This window comes from Rana temporaria, chromosome 10, assembly GCF_905171775.1.
Source record: "Rana temporaria chromosome 10, aRanTem1.1, whole genome shotgun sequence".
NCBI classification, from domain to species: Eukaryota; Metazoa; Chordata; class Amphibia; order Anura; family Ranidae; genus Rana; species Rana temporaria.
Window position 1 is genome coordinate 95815697 of NC_053498.1, and position 21956 is coordinate 95837652.

The 21956-nt window shown below is 43.8% G+C and overlaps 1 protein-coding gene across 1 annotated transcript in view; it reads right to left on the reverse strand.

The window, feature by feature from the left end:
• NUCB1 (nucleobindin 1) overlaps nt 1-21956 on the reverse strand; it is a 54747-nt gene that overhangs the window by 12521 nt on the left and 20270 nt on the right. Inside the window, exons 5-11 of the mRNA XM_040325756.1 lie at nt 18379-18482; nt 16496-16681; nt 14046-14136; nt 10571-10629; nt 9282-9374; nt 4905-4997; nt 3207-3377 (exon numbers count right to left, since the gene is read on the reverse strand). Coding sequence (XP_040181690.1) covers nt 3207-3377; nt 4905-4997; nt 9282-9374; nt 10571-10629; nt 14046-14136; nt 16496-16681; nt 18379-18482 — 797 coding nt within the window. The remainder of the gene's footprint in view (nt 1-3206; nt 3378-4904; nt 4998-9281; nt 9375-10570; nt 10630-14045; nt 14137-16495; nt 16682-18378; nt 18483-21956) is intronic.

The window sequence follows — 21956 nt, forward strand, 5'->3', positions numbered from 1 at the left end:
TGTAAAATAAAGTGTAAAAAAAAAAAAATGAAGTAAAAAAAAAAAAAAAAAAAAAATTAAAAACATTTTTTTTTTTTAAACGCCACTGTCCCCGGTAGCTCGCGCTTAGAAGTGAACTTGCATGCAAATCCCGCCCACATATGTAAACGCCCTTCAAACCCCACATGTAAGGTATCGTCGCGTGCGTTAGAGCGTGTGCAACAATTCTAGCACTAGACCTCCTCTGTAACTCGAAAATAGTAACCTGTAAAAAAAATTGAAAAGCGTCACCTATGGAGATTTTTAAGTACCGAAGTTTGGCGCTATTCCATGAGTGCGTGCAATATTAAAGTGTGACATGTTAGGTATCTATTTACTCGGCGTAACATTATATTTGACATTATACAAAAAAATTGGGCTAACTTTACGGTTTTGCTATTTTTTAATCCATGAAACCGCTTTTTTTTCCAAAAAAAAAGCATTTGAAATATTATTGCGCAAATACCGTGCAAGAAAAAAAGTTTCAATGACCGCAATTTTATTCCCTAGGGTGTCTGCTAAAAAAAAAAAAATATAGATTTTTACATGAATGAGAAAAGTGCCAAAATAGGCCTGGTTGTCAAGTGGTTAAACAATGCACAGCGTTCTCTGATTGGATGGGGAGGAAAAAGCGTATTACATACTACTAGTTTTTTTTTCCCATTCAACCCAGCAGGCTCAATGAAAAAAATAAATATAAATGACAGTTCAGGTTGGAGCCACTGTACTGCTGTTCTATTGTGTTCTGACAGGGGGGGGGGGGGGGGGGGGGGAGACAAGCCTATTACAGCAATTTCAATGCATATTTTCATTGGTCTAAGCTGGACTAATGTAACTATGCATACCTAAACTTCAGCTTTAAAGATTTGCAGTTCTCTATAGGTTTCTACAGGAAACACAAGTGTTATTTGCTGGTTAAAGTTATTGTAAAAGCAGTTTTTTTTATCTTCATGCGTTCTATGCATGAAGATAAAAAGCTTTCTGTGTGCAGCAGCCCCTCTCATACCTGAGCCCCATCTCTATCCAGGGATGTTGGAGTGTCTCCGCCACCCGGGACTTGCCTCCTCATTGGCTGAGACAGCAGCATGGTGCAACTGGCTCCCACTGCTGTCAAAGTCAGTCAGCCAATAAGGAAAGAAAGGGGGCGGGCCAGGCCGGGCCACAGCTCCATGTCTGAAAGGACACAGAGAGCGGTGGCTCAGCTCAGGTGCCCCTAGCAAGCTGCTTGCTGTGGGGGCACTCAACAGGAGGGAGGGGTCAGAAGAGCCGAACAGGGACCCGAGAAGAGGAAGATCTGGGCTGCTCTGTGCAGCCAAGTATAACATGTTTGTTTTTAAACTAAAAAAATAAGACTTTTGCATCACTTTACGCTCTTATCTAGAATCAGCTGTGCTGACACAACCTAGATCAGATAGGTAGGTATCGTAACAGATACCTGTTCTGCAAGATTGAAAGGTAAAGTGACGAGCGCAATGAATATGACTAAGTAATCAAAGTGTTAATCAGTGAACATTGATAATAAACTAAAATTGAAACAAAGTGCTAAAAAATATAAAAACATCAATAATGAATAAAAACGTTCAGCCAGCAAGTGGCCAGTGAAAAAAAAAAAAAAAAAAATGAGTGTGCACAAAAATAGCTGCAAAAGTCAGCAGGCAAACATAAATATGAAGCCTAAATCAGTCCTGGAATAATAGGCTAACAATACAGCCTTTATACGTGCATAAAAGTGTAGGAAGTTCCATAAAGACAAAAATAAATATAAACTTCTCCAATAGTGATAAACAAATGTTTAAAATCTTCTCATGTGGGTCTTCAAATAATGTGGGCTCACAATGCGCTTACCTTCCCAAGGTAGTAATCAAGCCTTGATTAAATGGATATCCACAAGGGGTGTTGTTGAATCTGCAACTAGCTGTGGATGTTCAGGGCGTCCTGTATAATCCAATGTTTGTAGGCTCCAGATTTCTATTTGGCAGCGGTGGTGCTCAGCATGGGGAAATAAAAAAGGTAGCTTCCCATAGTGTAGTAAACCAAGGCTAATTTAATGGTAAAAACGCTAACAAGTGCATTTTAAAAGATCAAAGAAAACGAAACAGCTGATGACAGCTTACTGATGTATTGCTTCAAAAATCAGTCCGTCCCTTACATGTTACACCACGTCACGTGGCTTCATCAGATGAAGCCACGTGACGTGGTGTAACATGTAAGGGACGGACTGATTTTTGAAGCAATACATCAGTAAGCTGTCATCAGCTGTTTCTTAGTTTCGTTTTCTTTGATCTTTTAAAATGCACTTGTTAGCGTTTTTACCATTAAATTAGCCTTGGTTTACTACACTATGGGAAGCTACCTTTTTTATTTCCCCATGCTGAGCACCACCGCTGCCAAATAGAAATCTGGAGCCTACAAACATTGGATTATACAGGACGCCCTGAACATCCACAGCTAGTTGCAGATTCAACAACACCCCTTGTGGATATCCATTTAATCAAGGCTTGATTACTACCTTGGGAAGGTAAGCGCATTGTGAGCCCACATTATTTGAAGACCCACATGAGAAGATTTTAAACATTTGTTTATCACTATTGGAGAAGTTTATATTTATTTTTGTCTTTATGGAACTTCCTACACTTTTATGCACGTATAAAGGCTGTATTGTTAGCCTATTATTCCAGGACTGATTTAGGCTTCATATTTATGTTTGCCTGCTGACTTTTGCAGCTATTTTTGTGCACACTCATTTTTTTTTTTTTTTTTTTCACTGGCCACTTGCTGGCTGAACGTTTTTATTCATTATTGATGTTTTTATATTTTTTAGCACTTTGTTTCAATTTTAGTTTATTATCAATGTTCACTGATTAACACTTTGATTACTTAGTCATATTCATTGCGCTCGTCACTTTACCTTTCACTATTTTATTGTATTTCTATTTTGATATTTATACATTATTAGATTGAGCAGCATCATCACTTTTAGTTCATTACTATTATTTTACTTCACATCTTAAGCTTTACTAGGTAGGCGCAAGAGCACCCTCACTTTATCATGTTCTGCAAGATTGCAACATTTCTATAAAACTTCCCATTTTGGGAAACTAAATTCATACGAGACTCTATATAACAGCTTCAGGGCAAATAACGCCGCCACAGGCACAAGTCCTTCACAGGTTCCAGGTAGTGTTTACCTGCTGATATTCCTTCTTTTGAGCATCTAGCTCTAACTTCCTCTGCTGAAGAGCCTCGTGTTCTTTGCGTAGTTCCTCTGCCTTTTGATCTAAAGCAGTTTCCTGAGCAACCAAATCCTGCTCAAATCGCCGCAATTCATCTTCAGTGTAAATCTGGGTTTCCTCCACAGTCTGAATAAAAAGCGATAAAACACAATAATGACCGTTTTTATCATCATTACGTATTTTCAAGTCTCAACAGTGACAGCAATTTTTATATGAAATACTCCTTGTTTATGCCGTAAAATAACTAAGGGAAGACAATGCAAAAACCTTCACTAATAAGAGGCTGAAAATTGCACAAAAAAAAAAAAAAGGTAAAAATAAAATAAAAAAAGGCAATGAACAAATATAAACAAACTGAAGTACAAAACAAAAACATAACACTAATGTCCATTGTGACTTGAGCATTAAAGAGGAAATAAGCAGCCCAAGTTCTACACAGATCCAACTAAAGTCACAACATAGCATATATCCGAGTCCAGCGGTGGGGGGGGGGGGGGGGGTCACAGTGTGCTAAAGAAGCAGACATAAGAGGAGCCCAAAAAGGAACCAAATAATTCAAATGCTAAAAAGGAAAATAATCATTTTATTGTATTATAAAAATGAATGTCCTTTCACATTTACTCATCCATGTGTGCAGAGAGGATCCTAGATGAATGGCTTGTGGCTGCTGACAGTTTCTTGCACACAGATCCCCTGGCACTCCCGGCCTATACACCTGCTTTTTCTCTCATGCCAGAAGATCCGCCCGGAGATTTCTGTCTGATGGTTGTACACACCATCAGACAGAAATCCGCGCGTAAACAATACGCGGGGATGTGGCCGCGACGTGGGCGGCCCTGGAAGTTCAAAGCTTCCACGCATGCGTCGAATTAGTACGACGCATGTGAGGGATGGCGGTCGGTCGGACGTGTCCTGTGAGTCTGTACAGACGACCAAACACGTCCGACGGACAGGTTTCTTAGCATGCTAAGAAATTTGTGACTGTCCGACCCGCCGGACAATTGTCCGGTCGGGCCTACACACGACCGAACATGTCTGCTGAAACTGGTCCGTCGGACCAGTTTCAGCGCACAGATCCGGTCGTGTGTACGGGGCCTTAGGCTGCTTATTTCCAGTGACTTATTTTCCTCTTTGATAATCAAATCACAGCAGACTTTGGCATTTTTTTTTTTGAATTTCGATAATTGTTTGATATTTTTTACTTTGGTTTGTTTACATTTATTCATTAACGGTTTCCTTATTTATTTTTTTGTGCCATTTTCATCCTTTATTAGTGAAGGTTTTTGCGCCGTCTTCCCTTCGTTCTTTTAGTACCTATGCTAGCTTCCACTGGCTAATTGTATTGCTGCATCAATCTTACTTCGACATCACCTGACAGGGTATTGGCGCTGTGTATGCTTTTTTTTCCCTTTTGTTTATGCAGTGCCACCAGGAATAAATCATAGCCTTCCAAGTATTACAATGCATGTAAATTTTGAGGAATATTAGCTTACACCTTAGAGCTCCATTACCGCCAAGAACTGCCGCCTCTTGCAATTATTATGCGCGCAGACCATGGAGGTTTAGTAATGTTAAATAACATACAGGGTGGCCCCATGATATCTTTATATGTGGTGAACGGAACTTTCCCTTCCATATTGTCCAATTTCTTACCTGCCAGCCACCATCAGAGTTATTGAAGTCCTTAGTCTCTGTGGATTTCAGGAACTCCTCCAGTGTTACCAGCCGATCTTGATTTGTATCCACCTAAAATAAGACATTGATTGTCTGTCAACTTAATTATACTTATAATTAAAGTGAAGTCCTTATCTAGAAGCATGGCTTTATTAACCAACCGGGCGCCATCTACAACCAGTAGGAGTGTAAGCACCAGATGTGAATGGTCTCATAGATGGCCCCTGTACAGTGCTGATCTTTGCATCATATATAAGCCATTGTGTGAATTGCCGATCTGCTACTCAATGAGAGAATTTTAAACGGATAACATGAACTGGCATTCTTCACAAGTGTGCGATTGCCTACAATTCAAATTTAGCGTACAACCAGATTTCACTTCTCCACGTCCAGCACATATTTTATTAGGGCACTAATCCTGTGCGTGTTCACATAACATGGTGGAGACCGAATTAAGCTCAGCATGTTAACCTCATCAACTGCACATGAAGGCTCCCATATTGTTGGCTGTATATGAATTACTGTGCAATAGGCGCATGAATACCTTGGTCTGCAGTTTCAAGGTAGAGGGAGAATATCTTGCTTCATCTTCAAGCATTGTTGCCTCAAATAGTATTCGATCTTTATCATCGTCAATAGGTTCTGCATATCACCCCCAGATAATAAAAAGGGGGCTCTATTGGGAGCAATTATACCTCACACAGTGATCACCTTTTGCATCACATGCCCCTCTTTTAGATGATAAATGCAGGGTCTCTGAACCCTTTTGTATTAAATTGTAATGGAACTGTAGGGTCTCCTTATTTTGTAAAGCGTTGTGCAAACTGTTAGAGCTATATAAATTCTATATAGTAATAAAAAATCTTTATGCATATTCTCCCTTCCGTGTAATATGAAAATGACAGCAGATTGCGTTTCTATTTCAAGGAAGAATCCACAAAAAACATATATTTAAGTTTTAGGTGGGACACGTTGTGATAAATCCCCCATTAGCCACAGGTCTCTGAAAATGTAAAATGGCGGAACTAGAAAACTGGGGCGCACGTTCTGGGTCTATCCAGAATCACAAAAAGAGAAATGGTCTTTTAGAAGGAAAAAAGTGTCAAAGGGGTACAACTTGGACAGCCCAAACCACATGGTTGAAGAATATGGATTAACAATGTAACATTCAGTGTAGAAAAATCTTTCTTTCATGTGAACTGAAGCTTGACACAAAGAGGAAAGGACAATACCCTAATGTGAAAGGCAGACACCACCTAAAGTCTAGTACACATGGGCTGAATTTCATAACCATCGGCCATCCCCGTCAGAACACAATAGCACAGCAGGGGCGCTTCCTGTACCAACGTTGGATAGTTAGTACAGTGGCTACTCCTGAGAAGTCAGTTATTTTTTTTTTGTTCATGCCCTGCTGGATTGAACGAAAAAAAAAAAAAAAAAAAAAAAAACACGACTAGCGTGTACTGGGCTTAAGGAAGGAAGTAGGCCTAGGCCTTAAACCATTGTCCCTATATAGGACCAAAAAGGGTTCCTTACAGGATAAAGCTGCTAGTTCAGACACTTGTCTAGTCAGAGCAGATAGAGAAATGTCACTTATGGGTTCATATGGGACTTTTAAAGCACCAGAAGGAGCAAGAGTCAGATCCCAAGGATGTAGATGGGAATTGGCTAGGCACTCTACATGGGACACCCCCTTAGGCTGCATTCACACCTAGGCGTTTTGTCGCCAGAAGCACGATGCTACAATACGCTGGAGGGGAAAAAGAACATTATTGTCTATGGAGATGGTTCACCTCTCCACGCCGAACGCCTGAAGCTGAAACAAGTCCCGGACCCTTTTTTGTCGCGCATATCGGGCGGCTTCGGCGTTTTCCATAGCCGACAATGACCTATACAAAACTGCGGTTAAAAATGACGCGCTTTGTCGCGGCAAATCGCGGTACAAAACGCAGCAATTTGTCACGGCAAATCTTGGTACAAAACGCCGCAAATCGCCTACGCAAAAGGTGTGAATGCAGCCTAAAAGTTCTTGCTCAGACAGTGGGGAGCCAACGTCTCTACCAAAGAATGGCAAGAGCAGAGATCTAATTGTTGAAGGCGGTTCAGGATTAATATGTCTCTCTTAGAAAAATTATTCACGAAAAGGAAAGCACTCCTTTCATGTCCGATGATGGAAATCACGGGAAGTTTACTTTCTAGCATCATAGGGAGATCACTCTGGGAGAGGTCGCTGTCCTATAGAACTGGGGCTTCAACTGCCAAGCAACCGAGCAGCAGGATGGTAAATCGGTCCTATGGAGAGCAGATGCAGGCAGCCTGGCAGTGTCAATGGTGCGTCACTGAGAAGTAGTACCAGGTCAGTGTACCATGCTCTCCTGGGCCAATCTGGGGCTTTAAGAACCAGCAGAATGTCTTTCATCTTAATCCAGCAAAGTTGAAGAGGAAGCTTCAGGTGAGGAAAAGTATAAATTGGGGTATACCCATACCACTGAACATCTACTGCTTCTGGATTCAAATCTGTCCGGTCTGTTAAATCTCTGGGGGCCAAGTTATCTATCCAGCATCCTTTACCTGTGTAACAGGACTTGGAATTCTTCTGAGTACAGGGACCAGTCTTCCAGGTTCAAATACTGCTGGCTGAGAAAATCTGTCCACCAGTTTTCCATAGCTGACAATATTTAGCCTCTTTTGCTGCAGAACGACCTCTTGTTCCTCCCCGATTGATGAATGCCACCGTTGTGCTATCGTCTGAATCAAGTCACTCCAAAGCTGATTGGCCAAAGCTCCAGCATGTTGACAGACATGATATTTCAATAAAAACCTAAGTACCCTGCAAGCACAGAATGCCCAGGACTCCCCTCCAGCCCAACAGGGACTTCCAGTCATCACGATCTTCCAAAACATTTGGCGGAAGAACTTCCCCGACAAAGCCAGACTGTCCCCACAGTGTCTACAATCAGACATGTTGCAGTTACAAGTGTGGTAAGCAAGTTGGCTCAAGTTAGGAGTCTATACCTCTCAAGTACTCATAGATCCTAGGCAGTTGGCAGCTAGTAGACAATGCTCATGACTTCAAGGTCGATGGAAGTGATTGCATCACTGCAGGCAGCCAGTAGGAACAAATCAGAGATCAAAGTTCCACATGGCACTTGTAGCAAGAGCAGCAGCAAAGAAATGCTTCAGACTCTGGCCGAAAAAAAAAGGGGGAGCATAGAGCGCGCATGACACGCCACCTAGAGGAAAGACGTCATCGCATAGTCCCAGTGTTATCCCCTTATTCAGTCAGCCGGCAGAGAAAAAAAAGTGGGATACAATACAGGCACCCAGTAACTAATAAAAATTAGGACGCTTCTGGAGCTCAGCCTGAATGGCCCTCTCAACAGACCAAGCGCCGAGACAATGCTAGTAGCTCTGGACCTGTAAGGAGCTCTGCAGCAAACTTAGTTAGAACCAGTCTGGAAAGTGCTCAAGCGAGGACTAGTGCCTGAGGGTAAATCCACACTCACCCCATGATGTCTGATCCAGCAGGGCCTGCTCACAGAAAGACAAGACTAAAACACAATTGTACTAGGAGGCAGCAAGAAAGTAAAGAAGCCTCCTACAGCTAAGAGATTACTTAATTGAAAAAAAGAATAAAAAAATTGATAGAAAATATGAAGGTTAAATCGGCAAAAAACAAACAAATAGACACTAGCAAAAAACGGAGGCATACTAGTGGTAGTAGTAGGGGGGGGTTATCCCAGGGCTGCACAAATTTTTTTTGGTTTGCCAGTGACCAATCCTCCTGTAGGCCGCAGTATAACTTAAGTGTAACTCAAAGGGTTGAGACATCCTGGGGTTGATTTACTAAAAATGGAGAGTACAAAATCTGGTGCATCTGTGCATGGTAGCCAATCAGCTTCTAAATTCAGTTTGTTCAATTAAGCTTTGACAAAAAAAAATGGAAGCCGATTGGTTTCTATGTAGAGCTGCACCAGGTTTTGCGCTCTCCAGTTTTAGTAAATCAAACCAATTGTGTTCCTTAATGGACAAGAAAAAGTTTTTTTTATTTAAACAGATAAAATACTTGCAGTGACATTTAAAAGACCAAAAGGAACCAACAAATAGGTTCCTTGTTAGAGTTTATATACATTTCATTAAAAAAAATTCTCCATTGTAATGGAACACCACCATTGTACTTTGCATATGATCAGAGAAGTAGGATGGAACACTAATGCAGAAATCGGATGCAGAGATTTTACTACTCAAACACTGACAGCAAGAAAAAGAACACACGTGGCTCAATCTGGCAGCAGCCATGTTAAACTGAAATATTTATGTTTAAGCTAGCCTTAAAATATCAGGAAAGGCGTTTACATTTTTCATTACGTGCTCTCGCATGCGCAGCCTCTCCTCTTCCATCTCCATCATGTCATCTTCTTCATTCTTTGGATCATAGACCTTCTCCAGCTATGCAAGATAAAAAAAAAAAAAAGTGTCACATGCAAGTGATTTAATCCTGGAGATTTTCACATTATATATTACAGTATTACATTATACTCAGCACAATGTTTAAAAAGCACCCGTATTAGCACAGTATCCAAATACCGTATTTATCGGCGTATAACGCGCACTTTTTTCCCCTTAGAATCAGGGGGAAATCGTGGGTGCGCGTTATACGCCGATCCCCGCTTTATGAGCGTCGCCGCCATATACCGAGTGCAGTACACTCGGCTGGGCTCGGCCACTGCACTCGGTATATGTCGGCGGCGGCATTCAAAAACAGTGCGGGAGAAGCGGGGAGGACACCACGAATGCCGCAGACGGACGCCGGACCGGAAAAGGCCGCCGGGCAACTGTAAGTGACTGTATCTGTAAATTGTTAGTATTTCTTTCTTTTTTTCCTAGGATTCTCCTCTAGGTTTGGGGTGCGCGCTATACGTCGGTGCGCGCTATAGGGCGATAAATACGGTACTTCATTTGTAAATCACAAAAAAAATGTGGTTAGTGTTGGGAAGGGAAGCACAGGTACAGCATACAGCCCCCTGCCAGCAGTCCACTTATGTTTCCGAGCCTGCCATCGATTTTGACATGTTGCTGGCAGTGGGCTGTATGCTGTGCTTGTGCTTCCCTTGTACCCAAACACACCAGGTTGGTTATTTATGTAAAGGCAAATCCACTTTCAAGTGCAGTCGCTGTAGATCCGAGGGGGACATGCAAGAAAAATAAAAAACGCATTTTAGCTTGCACATGATTGGATGATAAAAACAGCAGAGCTTCCCCTCATTTCACATCTACAGCGATCTACTGCGACTGCACTTCCAAGTGCACTGGCAGTGCAGAGTGGATTTCCCTTTAGTAAATTAACCCCCTAGGATCTCATGGTGTATTGGCCAAACTCCCCTTGGATATTTAAACTGTGATCAATGTATTTTGTCCATAAAGCACAACCAGCCAGTGGGAATAACAGTTGATGAATGTGACTAAATCTTTGTCTTACCAAGCAATGTTTTTAAGCAAAAGATTGGTAATAATTGCACTTTTTTGCTACATAAAAAGTCAGGCAAGTGTGCAAATCTCTTATAAAGGCCACATATCAATATGAGAACTCGTTTTATAGGGAAATCTGCATTTCCATGTAAATAGAAGCACAGAACTGAACATACCTCCTTTGTAAAGAGGGCCTCTAGTTCTTGTTCATCCAGAATGCCATCTCCATTAGTATCTGCCAAATAAACATACAGAGCGATGATTAATAAGAGCCATGTCTTACCATGATGGCTGCATTCATTTTTCTTTTAGGCTTTTTTATACCACTTTAGTTTTACCTGGTGATCCTACCAGTAAGTCTATTTAAAACATTTAAGCTGTCCAGCAAAAGTGGCAGTTAGAGGGTTCGAGACGATCACTGATAGGTGTGCTTCCAATGGTCAGCTTTTATTAATTTATGTAAAACCTTTACCCCCCCCCCCCCCCAAAAAAAAAACAAAAAAACATTTGCTGTAACTGTTAAAAAACATGTTAGCTGGAGTTCGGCTGTAAACTTGTTTGTCAAGTTCCTCTAAATCTACGTACTTGTCTAACGCTACCCTCCCCCCAGACTAAGGCTGCATTCACACCCGAGCGTTTTGTCGCCTGAAGCGCGACGCTCAAAAACGCTAGAGGGGAAAAAATACATTGTTGCCTATGGAGATGGTTCACATCTCCACTCCAAAACGCCTGACGCCGAACGCCTGAAGCTCAAACAACGTCCAGACCCTTTTTTGTTGCGCGAATAGGGCGGTTTGGGCGTTTTTGAGCATTTCTACTTCCCATAGAAAGTAATGGAAACGTTCGATTCAAGCGACTAGCGTGACAACGAGCGTTTGCTACGGGCGTTTTGTCGCTTTAATCAATAGAACATTTCACCCAGGCAGAAGATAAAAAAAATCTACCAACATAGCAACAAGTGATGAAAAGATGATCATTTTTTCTATTGGCTAAAATAAAAAACGTCAAAGTATAAAAACGTTGGACGACGCTGTATGCAAACGCGCAAATAAGCATGAATACGCACGACAAAACGCCGGAAAAAACGACCGAACGACTCAGGTGTGAATGCAGCCTAACAATGCTGCTGTCCAAAGGTGTCTCCATAGCACCTCCAGTGGAAAGGAGACAACCTAAGCAGGAAGTGCGTTACTTGGCTTGGAGTCGTTATACCGGGGATTATGCCTCCGGCGGCTCCCTCGTCTCACCAGGGAACATGAGAGTTCCGGCAGCTGACCATAGAGCTGATCGGAGACCAGAACGGCTCAGATCATCTCTATGGTCTAAAGCCTCGTACACCCGATCGGATTTTCTGACGGGAATTGTGTGATGACAGGCTGTTGTCGGAAAATTCAACCATTTGTACGCTCCAACGGACAATTGTTGTCGGATTTTCCGCCAACAAATGTTGGATAGCATTCTTTAAAATTTTCAAACAAAATGTGTGTTGTTGGATTATCCGATCATGTGTACAGAAGTCCTTTCGACAATACTCCAAAAGTACAAACACGCATGCTCAGAAGCAATGCTAACCATAACACAACATTAGCGGAAGTTGCCCGAAGGGTGGCGCTAAAGAGCTGAAAAAAAAACACATCATTTTGCGTTTGTTGGCCAACAATTGTGTGCCGTTTTGTATGCAAGACAAATTCCTGGCCAACGCCCTTCGGACAAAAGTCCTACGCTTTGTCCATGGAAAACCAGATCGTGTGTACCAGACTTAAGAAACTGGAAACGATGAGCCATTTTATCACTTCCAGATCCGCGGTTGTAAATAAACCCTTAGTGGTTTTAAAAAAGCATCAGATCATACAGATCTTGGTATGACCCAGAGCTTCTAGAGGCAGACCCCAGATCTCTCAGTAAAGAGAACTCCTCACTGCCTATTGCTATCACAAAGGATATTTAGATTTCCTGCAATAACAATAAAAGATTAAAAGAACATGACAAAAACATGTGCATTTATAGCCAGATTCAAGTAGGACGCCACATCTTTAAGGCAGCGTAGCGTATCGTATTTACGCTACGCCGCCTTAAGTCAGAGAGGCAAGTACTGTATTCACAAAGTACTTGCCTCCTAACTTACTGGGGCGTAGCGAAAATGGGGCCGGCGTAAGCGCGCCAAATTCAAATGAGGATGAGGGGGCGTGTTTTATGTTAATGGAGGGTGACCCGACGTGATTGACGTTTTTTTTACGAGCGGCGCATGCGCCGTCCGTGTACATATCCCAGTGTGCATTGCTCCAAAGTACACCGCAAGTACGTATTGGTTTCGACGTGAACGTAAATTACGTCCAGCCCCATTCACGGACGACTTATGCAAACAACGTAAAATTTTCAAATTTCGACGCGGGAACGACGGCCATACTTAACATTGACTAGGCCAGCTATTTGATGGAATAACTTTACGCCGGAAAACGCCTTACGTAAACGGCGCATCTTTACTGCGATGGGCGCACGTACGTTCCTGAATCGGCTTATCTAGGCATTTGCATATTCTACGCCGAACTCAGCGGAGACGCCACCTAGCGGCCAGCCTGAATATTGCACCCTAAGATACGACGGCGCAGGCTGTCGTATCTTAGCTAGGTTTAAATGTATCTCAGTTTGAGAATACACTTAAACTTACGACGGCGCAGATTCAGAGTTACGACGGCGCAGATTTAGAGTTACGACGGCGTAAATCTTTCTGAATCTAGCTATTAGTTTTATTTTCTAAAAGATAAACTTAGCCTTTGATAAATGCAATCGGTCTCAAAAAAGCCCCCCTGGTGGCAGACAGGAGCAGCTCACTAAACAGAGGAAACGTACACAGAAGATAAACGACACTTATCTGCAAATTAAAAAGTATCATGGACAGTACACTGCTGTTTTGCTGCAAAGTCACCGATACGGCTAAAATCAATAAAAACTGCACTTTTGGAAACTTTAGTAACCAGCTGTAATAAACCCAAAAGGTTTGTTAAAAGCAACTTGTGGAGGACTAAACAACAACAAAAAAACAAAAAATCTTGTTTAAGCAACTAGTGCTAGAATTGATATGGGCCCATCTGTGCATGCACATTTGTATTTTTCTGGTAAAAGTCCAATTTTTTTTTTGGAAAGTGCTTGTAAACCCTTACATCCATCCAGTTAATCCAGATGAAGCAAATCCTCCTACATAAGATGTAGCTTTTTATCTGCAGCCATTTCTTCTATAGATCAATCAGAAAACACAAATAGGAAAGGTTTTCTCCTTTGATCTAGGAACAGGGGGAGTTGATATGAAGTCTTAAGAGAGGAGGCAGCTCTAAACCCAGATTGGAACGGAAGGGAAGCAACACCCCCCCCCCCCCCCCCTTCACACAGTACGGAGAACAAGCACAGCTGTGGATTTGCATCACAGGCTGTGTGCTGGAGCTTCCTAAACTGTCACCTTTTTATGAACTCTTGGTGTTGGAAAAAGCTGCCAGAAGTGATTCATGCTGATAGCAGAGGGACGAGGCAGCAGACAGGTATGACACTCCATGCTCTGGATTGAGACAAGCACACACTATAGAGGAATACGATTTTCACAACGACTAACTTCTTCACCAAGCTCACGTTACTTTAACCCAAACATTGCTGCCTTACCGTGTAATTGGAAGAAAGTTTTGGGGTTGAAATCATTAGGATCCAGGCCATCAGTCTCCTCCCAGACCTCTTTCAGTTGATCCTTGCTCCCCTAGTTATGGAAATACAGATTACGGATTAAAAAGGCTTCCTGTCATACATACTGTGGCACGATTTTTAATGCAGCTCTTCAGAGTTATCATTTGCCATAATAAAAGGAGAGAAGAATCACTGGAGATATAGTTCCAACTGAAACACAACCTGTGCTTCCATTGCTGACCACCTGAGAATATTAGATATTCAAAACTCCTGGCTGCTCTAGTGCTTTGGGAGTTATTTAACTGGAACAAGCATGTGGCCAGTGAAGTCTTAACTCACTAATCTGCACCCCCGACTACAGATACTTGCTGCCTGTCCCACCATCTCTCTCCTCAAAGATGTCAGTACTTATAGCATAATATATTGAAATCTGTGACACCCAGGAAGTTTACATGCAACCGTAGCCTGCCACCAGATGCAGCGTGTCACTAAAGCCTGCCACCAGACGCAGCGTGTCACTAAAGCCTGCCACCAGACGCAGCGTGTCACTAAAGCCTGCCACCAGACGCAGCGTGTCACTAAAGCCTGCCACCAGACGCAGCGTGTCACTAAAGCCTGCCACCAGACGCAGCGTGTCACTAAAGCCTGCCACCAGACGCAGCGTGTCACTAAAGCCTGCCACCAGACGCAGCGTGTCACTAAAGCCTGCCACCAGACGCAGCGTGTCACTAAAGCCTGCCACCAGACGCAGCGTGTCACTAAAGCCTGCCACCAGACGCAGCGTGTCACTAAAGCCTGCCACCAGACGCAGCGTATCACTAAAGCCTGCCACCAGACGCAGCGTATCACTAAAGCCTGCCACCAGACGCAGCGTATCACTAAAGCCTGCCACCAGACGCAGCGTATCACTAAAGCCTGCCACCAGACGCAGCGTGTCACTAAAGCCTGCCACCAGATGCAGCGTGTCACTAAAGCCTGCCACCAGATGCAGCGTGTCACTAAAGCCTGCCACCAGATGCAGAGTGTCACTAAAGCCTGCCACCAGACGCAGAGTGTCACTAAAGCCTGCCACCAGATGCAGAGTGTCACTAAAGCCTGCCACCAGACGCAGAGTGTCACTAAAGCCTGCCACCAGATGCAGCGCGTCACTAAAGCCTGCCACCAGACGCAGCGCGTCACTAAAGCCTGCCACCAGATGCAGAGTGTCACTAAAGCCTGCCACCAGATGCAGAGTGTCACTAAAGCCTGCTACCACCGCAGCCACCAGGTGCAGTGCGTTGCTGTATTCTGCTACCACCGGAGCCATTAGATGCAGTGTGTCACTGAAGCAGGTCACTGTAGCCTGTCAACGCAGCCATCAGATGCAGTTTGTCACTGTAGCCTGCCACCGCATCCATCTGATACGGGGAGCCATTTTTTGACAGGTCCCCTTCCGCACTTCCAGGGGAGATTGCCCCCCCCCCTCCTCCTTCCCCCCCACCACTGGGCAAATTTAAAAGCACAGCACGCTCTGCGCATGCATAATAGTGAACCAGCATCGAAGCCGAAAGGCTTCACTGCCTGGTTCCCTTACCAGGAATGGCAGCGGCAGCACCCGGGAGTTGATCCAAAGATCGGCTGGGGTGCCAATATTGCGGGCTCCCTGGACAGGCAAGTGCCCTAATATTAAGGCCCCTTTCACACTGGGGCGGGAGGTGCCGTGGCGGCGCTTTATAGCCGTAATTGCTAGCGGCCGAAAAAGGGTTAATACCGCCAGCAATGTGCCTCAGCAGAGGCGCATTGCCGGTGGTATAGCCGTGGTCTCTTATTGCTTTCAATGGGAAGGAGCGGTAAACACACCGGTCCTTCACCACTCCAAAGATGCGGCTAGCAGGACTTTTGGAGTGGTCCTGCTAGCGCACCGCTCCAGTGTGAAAGCCCTCGGACACAGCAGTCGCTGTTTCAGGTCAGTTTGCAGGCGCTATTTTTAGCGCAATAGCGCCTGCAAACCACCACAGTGTGAAAGGGGTCTAAAAATCAGCAGCTACAGCACTGGTCCATGGGCCCGGGGGTTATACAGGGTTTTCCCAAGTAGATGCCAATCAGCGCCCCTGCCATATGTCACAGCCTCGGATAGTAGATGCCCCCTCTCATTCAAATGTCACATCACAGCCTCATTGGACAGCAGAAACTCTGACAACTAACAGATTGCGTTTAATCAGTATTTGGATATCGCCTGGACCTCAGATTCAGGGTCCTCCACAGACACCAATAATATAAATTAAAAAGAAGCATAGGTACTTGCAGGCTGTGAAAGGAACCTTCACTTCATCTGTAATGCTTGGTTATATTAAATTGAAGGACATGACAAGTTCCCTTTAACTGGCAAAAGTTATTAGTTTCTACAGGCACAGCTGAGAACAGAATTATAACCTACGCTCTGGCACACTTACTGGTACGTTGACTTTAGGATGTTCCCGGTGCTTCTTCTTCATCTCCTCAAAGTGAGCCTCTTCCAGCTTTCTTTTGTCTTCATCTAGCGACTTGAGATATTCCCTCCTTTCATGTTCCTTCAGCATCTCATAGCGTTTGAACTCTTCGTGTCGAGCGGCATCATAGTTTTCAAGATCCTTTGTAGCCTAAGCAAAATCAAAAAGGGTTCTGTGAACGTCTGAAGATCATCGAGAGGGTTTTTCTCATAAGGAATGGCGCAACCAGAAAAGTTATGGTGCGGTGGGCTGTAACTCCACACAGTAATGCAAGGCTTTCTCCCTGGTGTGGAGTGTTGTGCTCGCCCCCTCCCTTGGACTACAGGAGAGTCAGGGAGGGGGCGAGTGCGACACTCCACACTGCACTAAGGTAATGGAAGCTATTTAGGAAAAAAATTAAAAATTTGTACCTTTACAACCCCTTTAACCACTTAAGCCCCGGACCAATATGCAGCTAAATGCCCAGAGGTGTTTTTACAATTTGGCACTGCGCTGCTTTAACTGGTAATTGCGTGGTCATGCAATGTTGTACCGAAACTAAATTTGCGTCCTTTTCTTCCCACAAATAGAGCTTTCTTTTGGTGGTATTTGATCACCTCTGCGGTTTTAATTTGTTGTGCTATAAACAAAAATAGAGCGACAATTTTGAAAAAAAAAAATCAATGTTTTTTACTTTTTTCTATAATAAATATCCCCCAAAAATATATAAAAAAAAATTTTTTCCTCAGTTTAGGCCGATACGTATTCTTCTACATATTTTTGGTAAAAAAATAAAATAAAAAAATCACAATAAGCGTTTATCGGTTGGTTTGCGCAAAATTTATAGCGTTTACAAAATAGGGGATAGTTTTATTGCATTTTTATAAATTTTTTTTTTTTTTTTACTACTAATGGCGGCGATAAGCGATTTTTTTCATGACTGCAACATTATGGCGGACTCGTCGGCCAATTTTGACACATTTTTGGGACCATTGTCATTTTCACAGCAAAAAATGCATTTAAATTGCATTCTTTATTGTGAAAATGACAGTTGCAGTTTGGGAGTTAACCACAGGGGGCGCTGTAGGAGTTAGGCTTCACCTAGTGTGTGTTTACAACTGTAGGGGGGTGTGGCTGTAGGTCTGACGTCATCGATCGTGTCTCCCTATAAAGGGATTACACGTTCGATGACGCCGCCACAGTGAAGCACGGGGAAGCCGTGTTTACATACAGCTCTCCCCGTTCTTCAGCTCCGGGGACCGATCGCGAGGGGGCGGCTAGAACGGAATAGCCGCCCCCTCATCCCGGATCGCTCCCAGACGATTTCCGACCGCCGCATGTATCGGGGGGGGGGGGGGGGGGTCCATCTGCCTGTACGTGCAATTCTGTGGACGTATATGTACATGTGGCGGTCGTTAAGTGGTTAAGGTATTGTATGCCACAATGGGTCAGCCATTAATGCTGCTTAGGAACTGGCAGTTGCTTTTTAGCAGGGAATATTGCCCCCTAACCCAAGACCTATTCACATTTTTATAAAGCATAGTATATAAAAACATTCACACAAATATGGTCTATAAAAAAATAAAAATAAAAAGAGATTAAAAAACACACATACACACGCACGCACCTTACTTGTGTTACTGAGCACCGGCATCTGCCGTTCTAACCTTATGATCTTTGTAACTAGCAAATCCTTATAAATATTATTTTAAGCAATGAACACCATGTTCTTTGCTCTGTACTGAATAAACAAACAGTTTGAAGCAAAAACTCCAGTTACACTATCGTCAGGAAATCAGAGTGCTGTAAAAAGATAAAAAAAATAAAAAATCATCATCAGGAACATTCCAATACTATGTCATACTTACAGCCTGGATCAGCAATTCCAAATCCCGGGGCTCAAATGTGTGCTGGTTCTGGGAGTCCAAGTGCTCAAACTGCTTCAATAAAGCAAGGTGATCAATCTGAACATCTACAGAACACAAAAGCAGTAATATTATTAAAGTAAACCTAATAAAATGCTGCAACATGTATCATTAGTCCTGAAGCAAAACACCTGTGTGATTAGCCTCCGGCAGAAGCAGCCATTTCCTGCCTCGTGTTGCATATAGTGCTAGTTCTGGAGCCGGAAAGCTAAACTTTAAGCAAGAGTCGATGAATGGCAGCTTCCATCAGAATCTAACTACACAGATGTTAGGCTGTAGGGTTATACAGACAAAGCATAAGTAAAGGTTAGGTTATTGATCACAATTTACAGATAACCTACTTGTGACCATAACACCTATATTACTGGTTATGTTAGTATATGATTTGAATGGATGATAAATCTGGAATTCATCATGTATCTGTATATATCCCAATGTTAATTTCATCTTTGTACTTTGCACAATGTTGGGCAAACTATTGAATTGTTCAGATTTGGCCATATTCATGATTGCCATCATTACAGTGCATTTTATAAAGTATTGGAACCCCACTCACATTTGTCAACATCGGTATGTTGCAGCCTGATAATACAGTTATTTACCGTATAAGACTCCCTAATTTTCCAGGAAAAATTTTGGTTTTGGGATATACTCGCCATACAAGACTACCCCCTTCCTACTAGTCTTTCTGGAAGCTGAGGGGTAGCCAGGACAACCACTGACAGAAACAGGCTTTTTCAAACCTCACTATGCCATTACATGCCCCCACTGTGCCATTACATGCCCCCACTATGCCATCACATTACATGCCCCCACAGTGCCATCACATTACATGCCCACACAGTGCCATCACATTACATGCCCACACAGTGCCATCACTTGCCCACACAGTGCCATCACTTGCCCACACAGTGCCATCACTTGCCCACACAGTGCCATCACTTGCCCACACAGTGCCATCACTTGCCCACACTTTCCCCCCACTGTGCCATCACTCACGTTTTGCAGGCCGGTGACAGTCTCCGTCTGCTGCGAGCGTCCATGATTTCAAAGCCGCACCGTCTTCTCAGCGTGTCCTGTGATTGGCGGAACACAAATTTTCCCAGTAGCGCCTCTGTTCTGTGTTCCGCCAATCACGGATGCCTTCTCATTTCATCCGAGGATGAGAAGGCATCCGTGATAGGCGGAACACAGAACAGAGGCGCTGCTGGGAAGATTTGTGTTCCGCCTATCACAGGGCACGCTGAGAAGACGGCGCGGCTTTGGAATCACGAACGGTCGCAGCTGCACGGAGACCGTACCCGGCGTATAAGACGACCCCCGACTTTGGATGCATTTTTTTGCATCCAAAAAGTCGTCTTATACGCCGGAAAATACGGTAAATTGATTTTTCTTCTCAATCTCAGTATCCCATTATGACCGAATGAAAACATAATTTTAGAAATGTCTGAAATATATATATTTACTCAGTACTTTGTTGAAGCACCTTTGGCAGTAATAATATCCTTAAGTCTTTTCGGTACGACACAACAAGCTTTGTACACCTGGATTGGGGGGATTTTCTGCCATTCTTCATTGTAAATTCTCTAAAGCTCAGTCAGGTTGGATAGGGACCTTTGGTGGACAGCCATTTGCAGGTTTCTCCATAGATCTTCAATAGTGTTCAAGTCAAGGCTCTGGCTGGGCCACTCAGCGTTATCCCCAAGCCACCCCTGTGTTGTCTTGGCTTTGTGCTTGGGATCGTTCCAATGTTGAAAGGTGAACTTGTGGCCCAGTCTGAAGTCCTGAGCGCTGTGAAACAGGTTTTCATTGAGGATCTCTCTGTACTTTGCTCGATTCAGCTTTCCCTAAACCCTGACCAGTCTCCCAGTCGTTGCTGCTGTAAAACACTCCCACAGCACGATAGTGCCACCACCATGCTTCACTGTTGGGATGGGGATGAGCGATGCCTGGTTTTCTCCAGACATAATGCTTGGAATTGAGGCCAGACTTTTGAATCTTGGTTTCATCAGACCAGAGAATCTGGTTTGTCACAGTCCAAAAAGAGTCCTTCAGGTGCTTTTTTTTAACAAACTCCAAGCAGGCTTTCATGCATTTTGCACTGAGAAGAAGCTTCCGCCACTCTGCCATAAAGCCCAGATCAGTGGAGTGCGGATTGTCCTTCTGGAACTTTGCCCCATCTCCACACAGATTCTCTGGAGTTCAGAATGACCATCGGGTTCTTGGTCACCTTTCTTACCAAGGTCCTTCTCCCCAATTGCTCAGGTAAGCCAGGCAACCAGCCCTGGTTGTACTAACTTATTCAATTTGAGAATTATGGAGGCCACGGTGCTCTTGGGAACCTTCAGTGCAGCAGAATTTTTTTTGTAGCCTTTTCCAGATCTGTGCATTGATCTATGCCTGTCTGAGCTCTACAGGCACTTCCTTTGAGCTCATGGCTCTTGCTCTGCATTGTCAGATGTGAGGCCTCTTATAAAGAGGCGTGTGCCTTTCCAAATCACGTCCAATCAATTTACATAATTTACCACAGGTGGCCTCCAATCAAGGTGTAGATGATCAAGAGAAATGGGAGGCATCCAAGCTAAATTTCAAGTGTTGTTGAGTATCTGAATACTTATGCCAGTGCGATATTTTAGTTTTTCCTTTTTAAAACATTTCTAAAATTCTGTTTGTCATTATAGGGTACTGAGCATAGATTAATGAGTTTAAGCAACTGTAGTATCAGGCTGCAACATAACAAAATTGAAAAAGTGAAGGGGATCTGAATACATTATAAATTCCCTGTATACACATTAGCTCACTCAAGTCTACCGTGTTTCCCCGAAAATAAGCCCGGGTCTTATATTAATTTTGGCAACAAAAGACACGGTAGGGCTTATTTTCGGGGTAGGTCTTATCATGCCATATGCTGTACACACACACACTCTTTCCCTCCCTGCCTGTCACAAATCCCCTGTGTAAAAGTGCTTGTAGAACGTTGGAATCACAATGCAAAACTTGCTGCATGCTGAGATGTATGCCACATACCTTCTTAATATGCCTGTGTCACGCTGGAGGTCTGCAGGGGAAGGGCGGCCCGAGATCCCTCGCTGACATTTTGAAGATAAGCTGAGTGCATTCCTTAGCCTCCCGGAGCTCTGCACAGGGAGGGGAGCCAAGATCCCCCGCTGGCTACTTGCAGGGGTGAAGATAAGCCGAGTGCAGCTTGTCACTTCCTGCCGTAGCTCTGCACGGGGAGGGGAACACACGCTGGCATCTGAGGGAGGGAGAGATCAGCTGAATGCATCTCACAAATTCCTTAACCCGCACAGGGAGGGGAACCGAGAACCCACGCTGGCATCTCAAGGAGGGAGAGCTCAGCTGAGTGCAACTCACACTAGACTGACGGAGCTCTGCACGGGGAGGGGGGCGCAATCCCCCGCTGACAGCTGGAAGGAGAGGAGCATATCAGCTGATCGCAGAGCGGCGCAGGTACTTGGCACATTTGTATCACAGACACACATAGTACACTATACACTCCT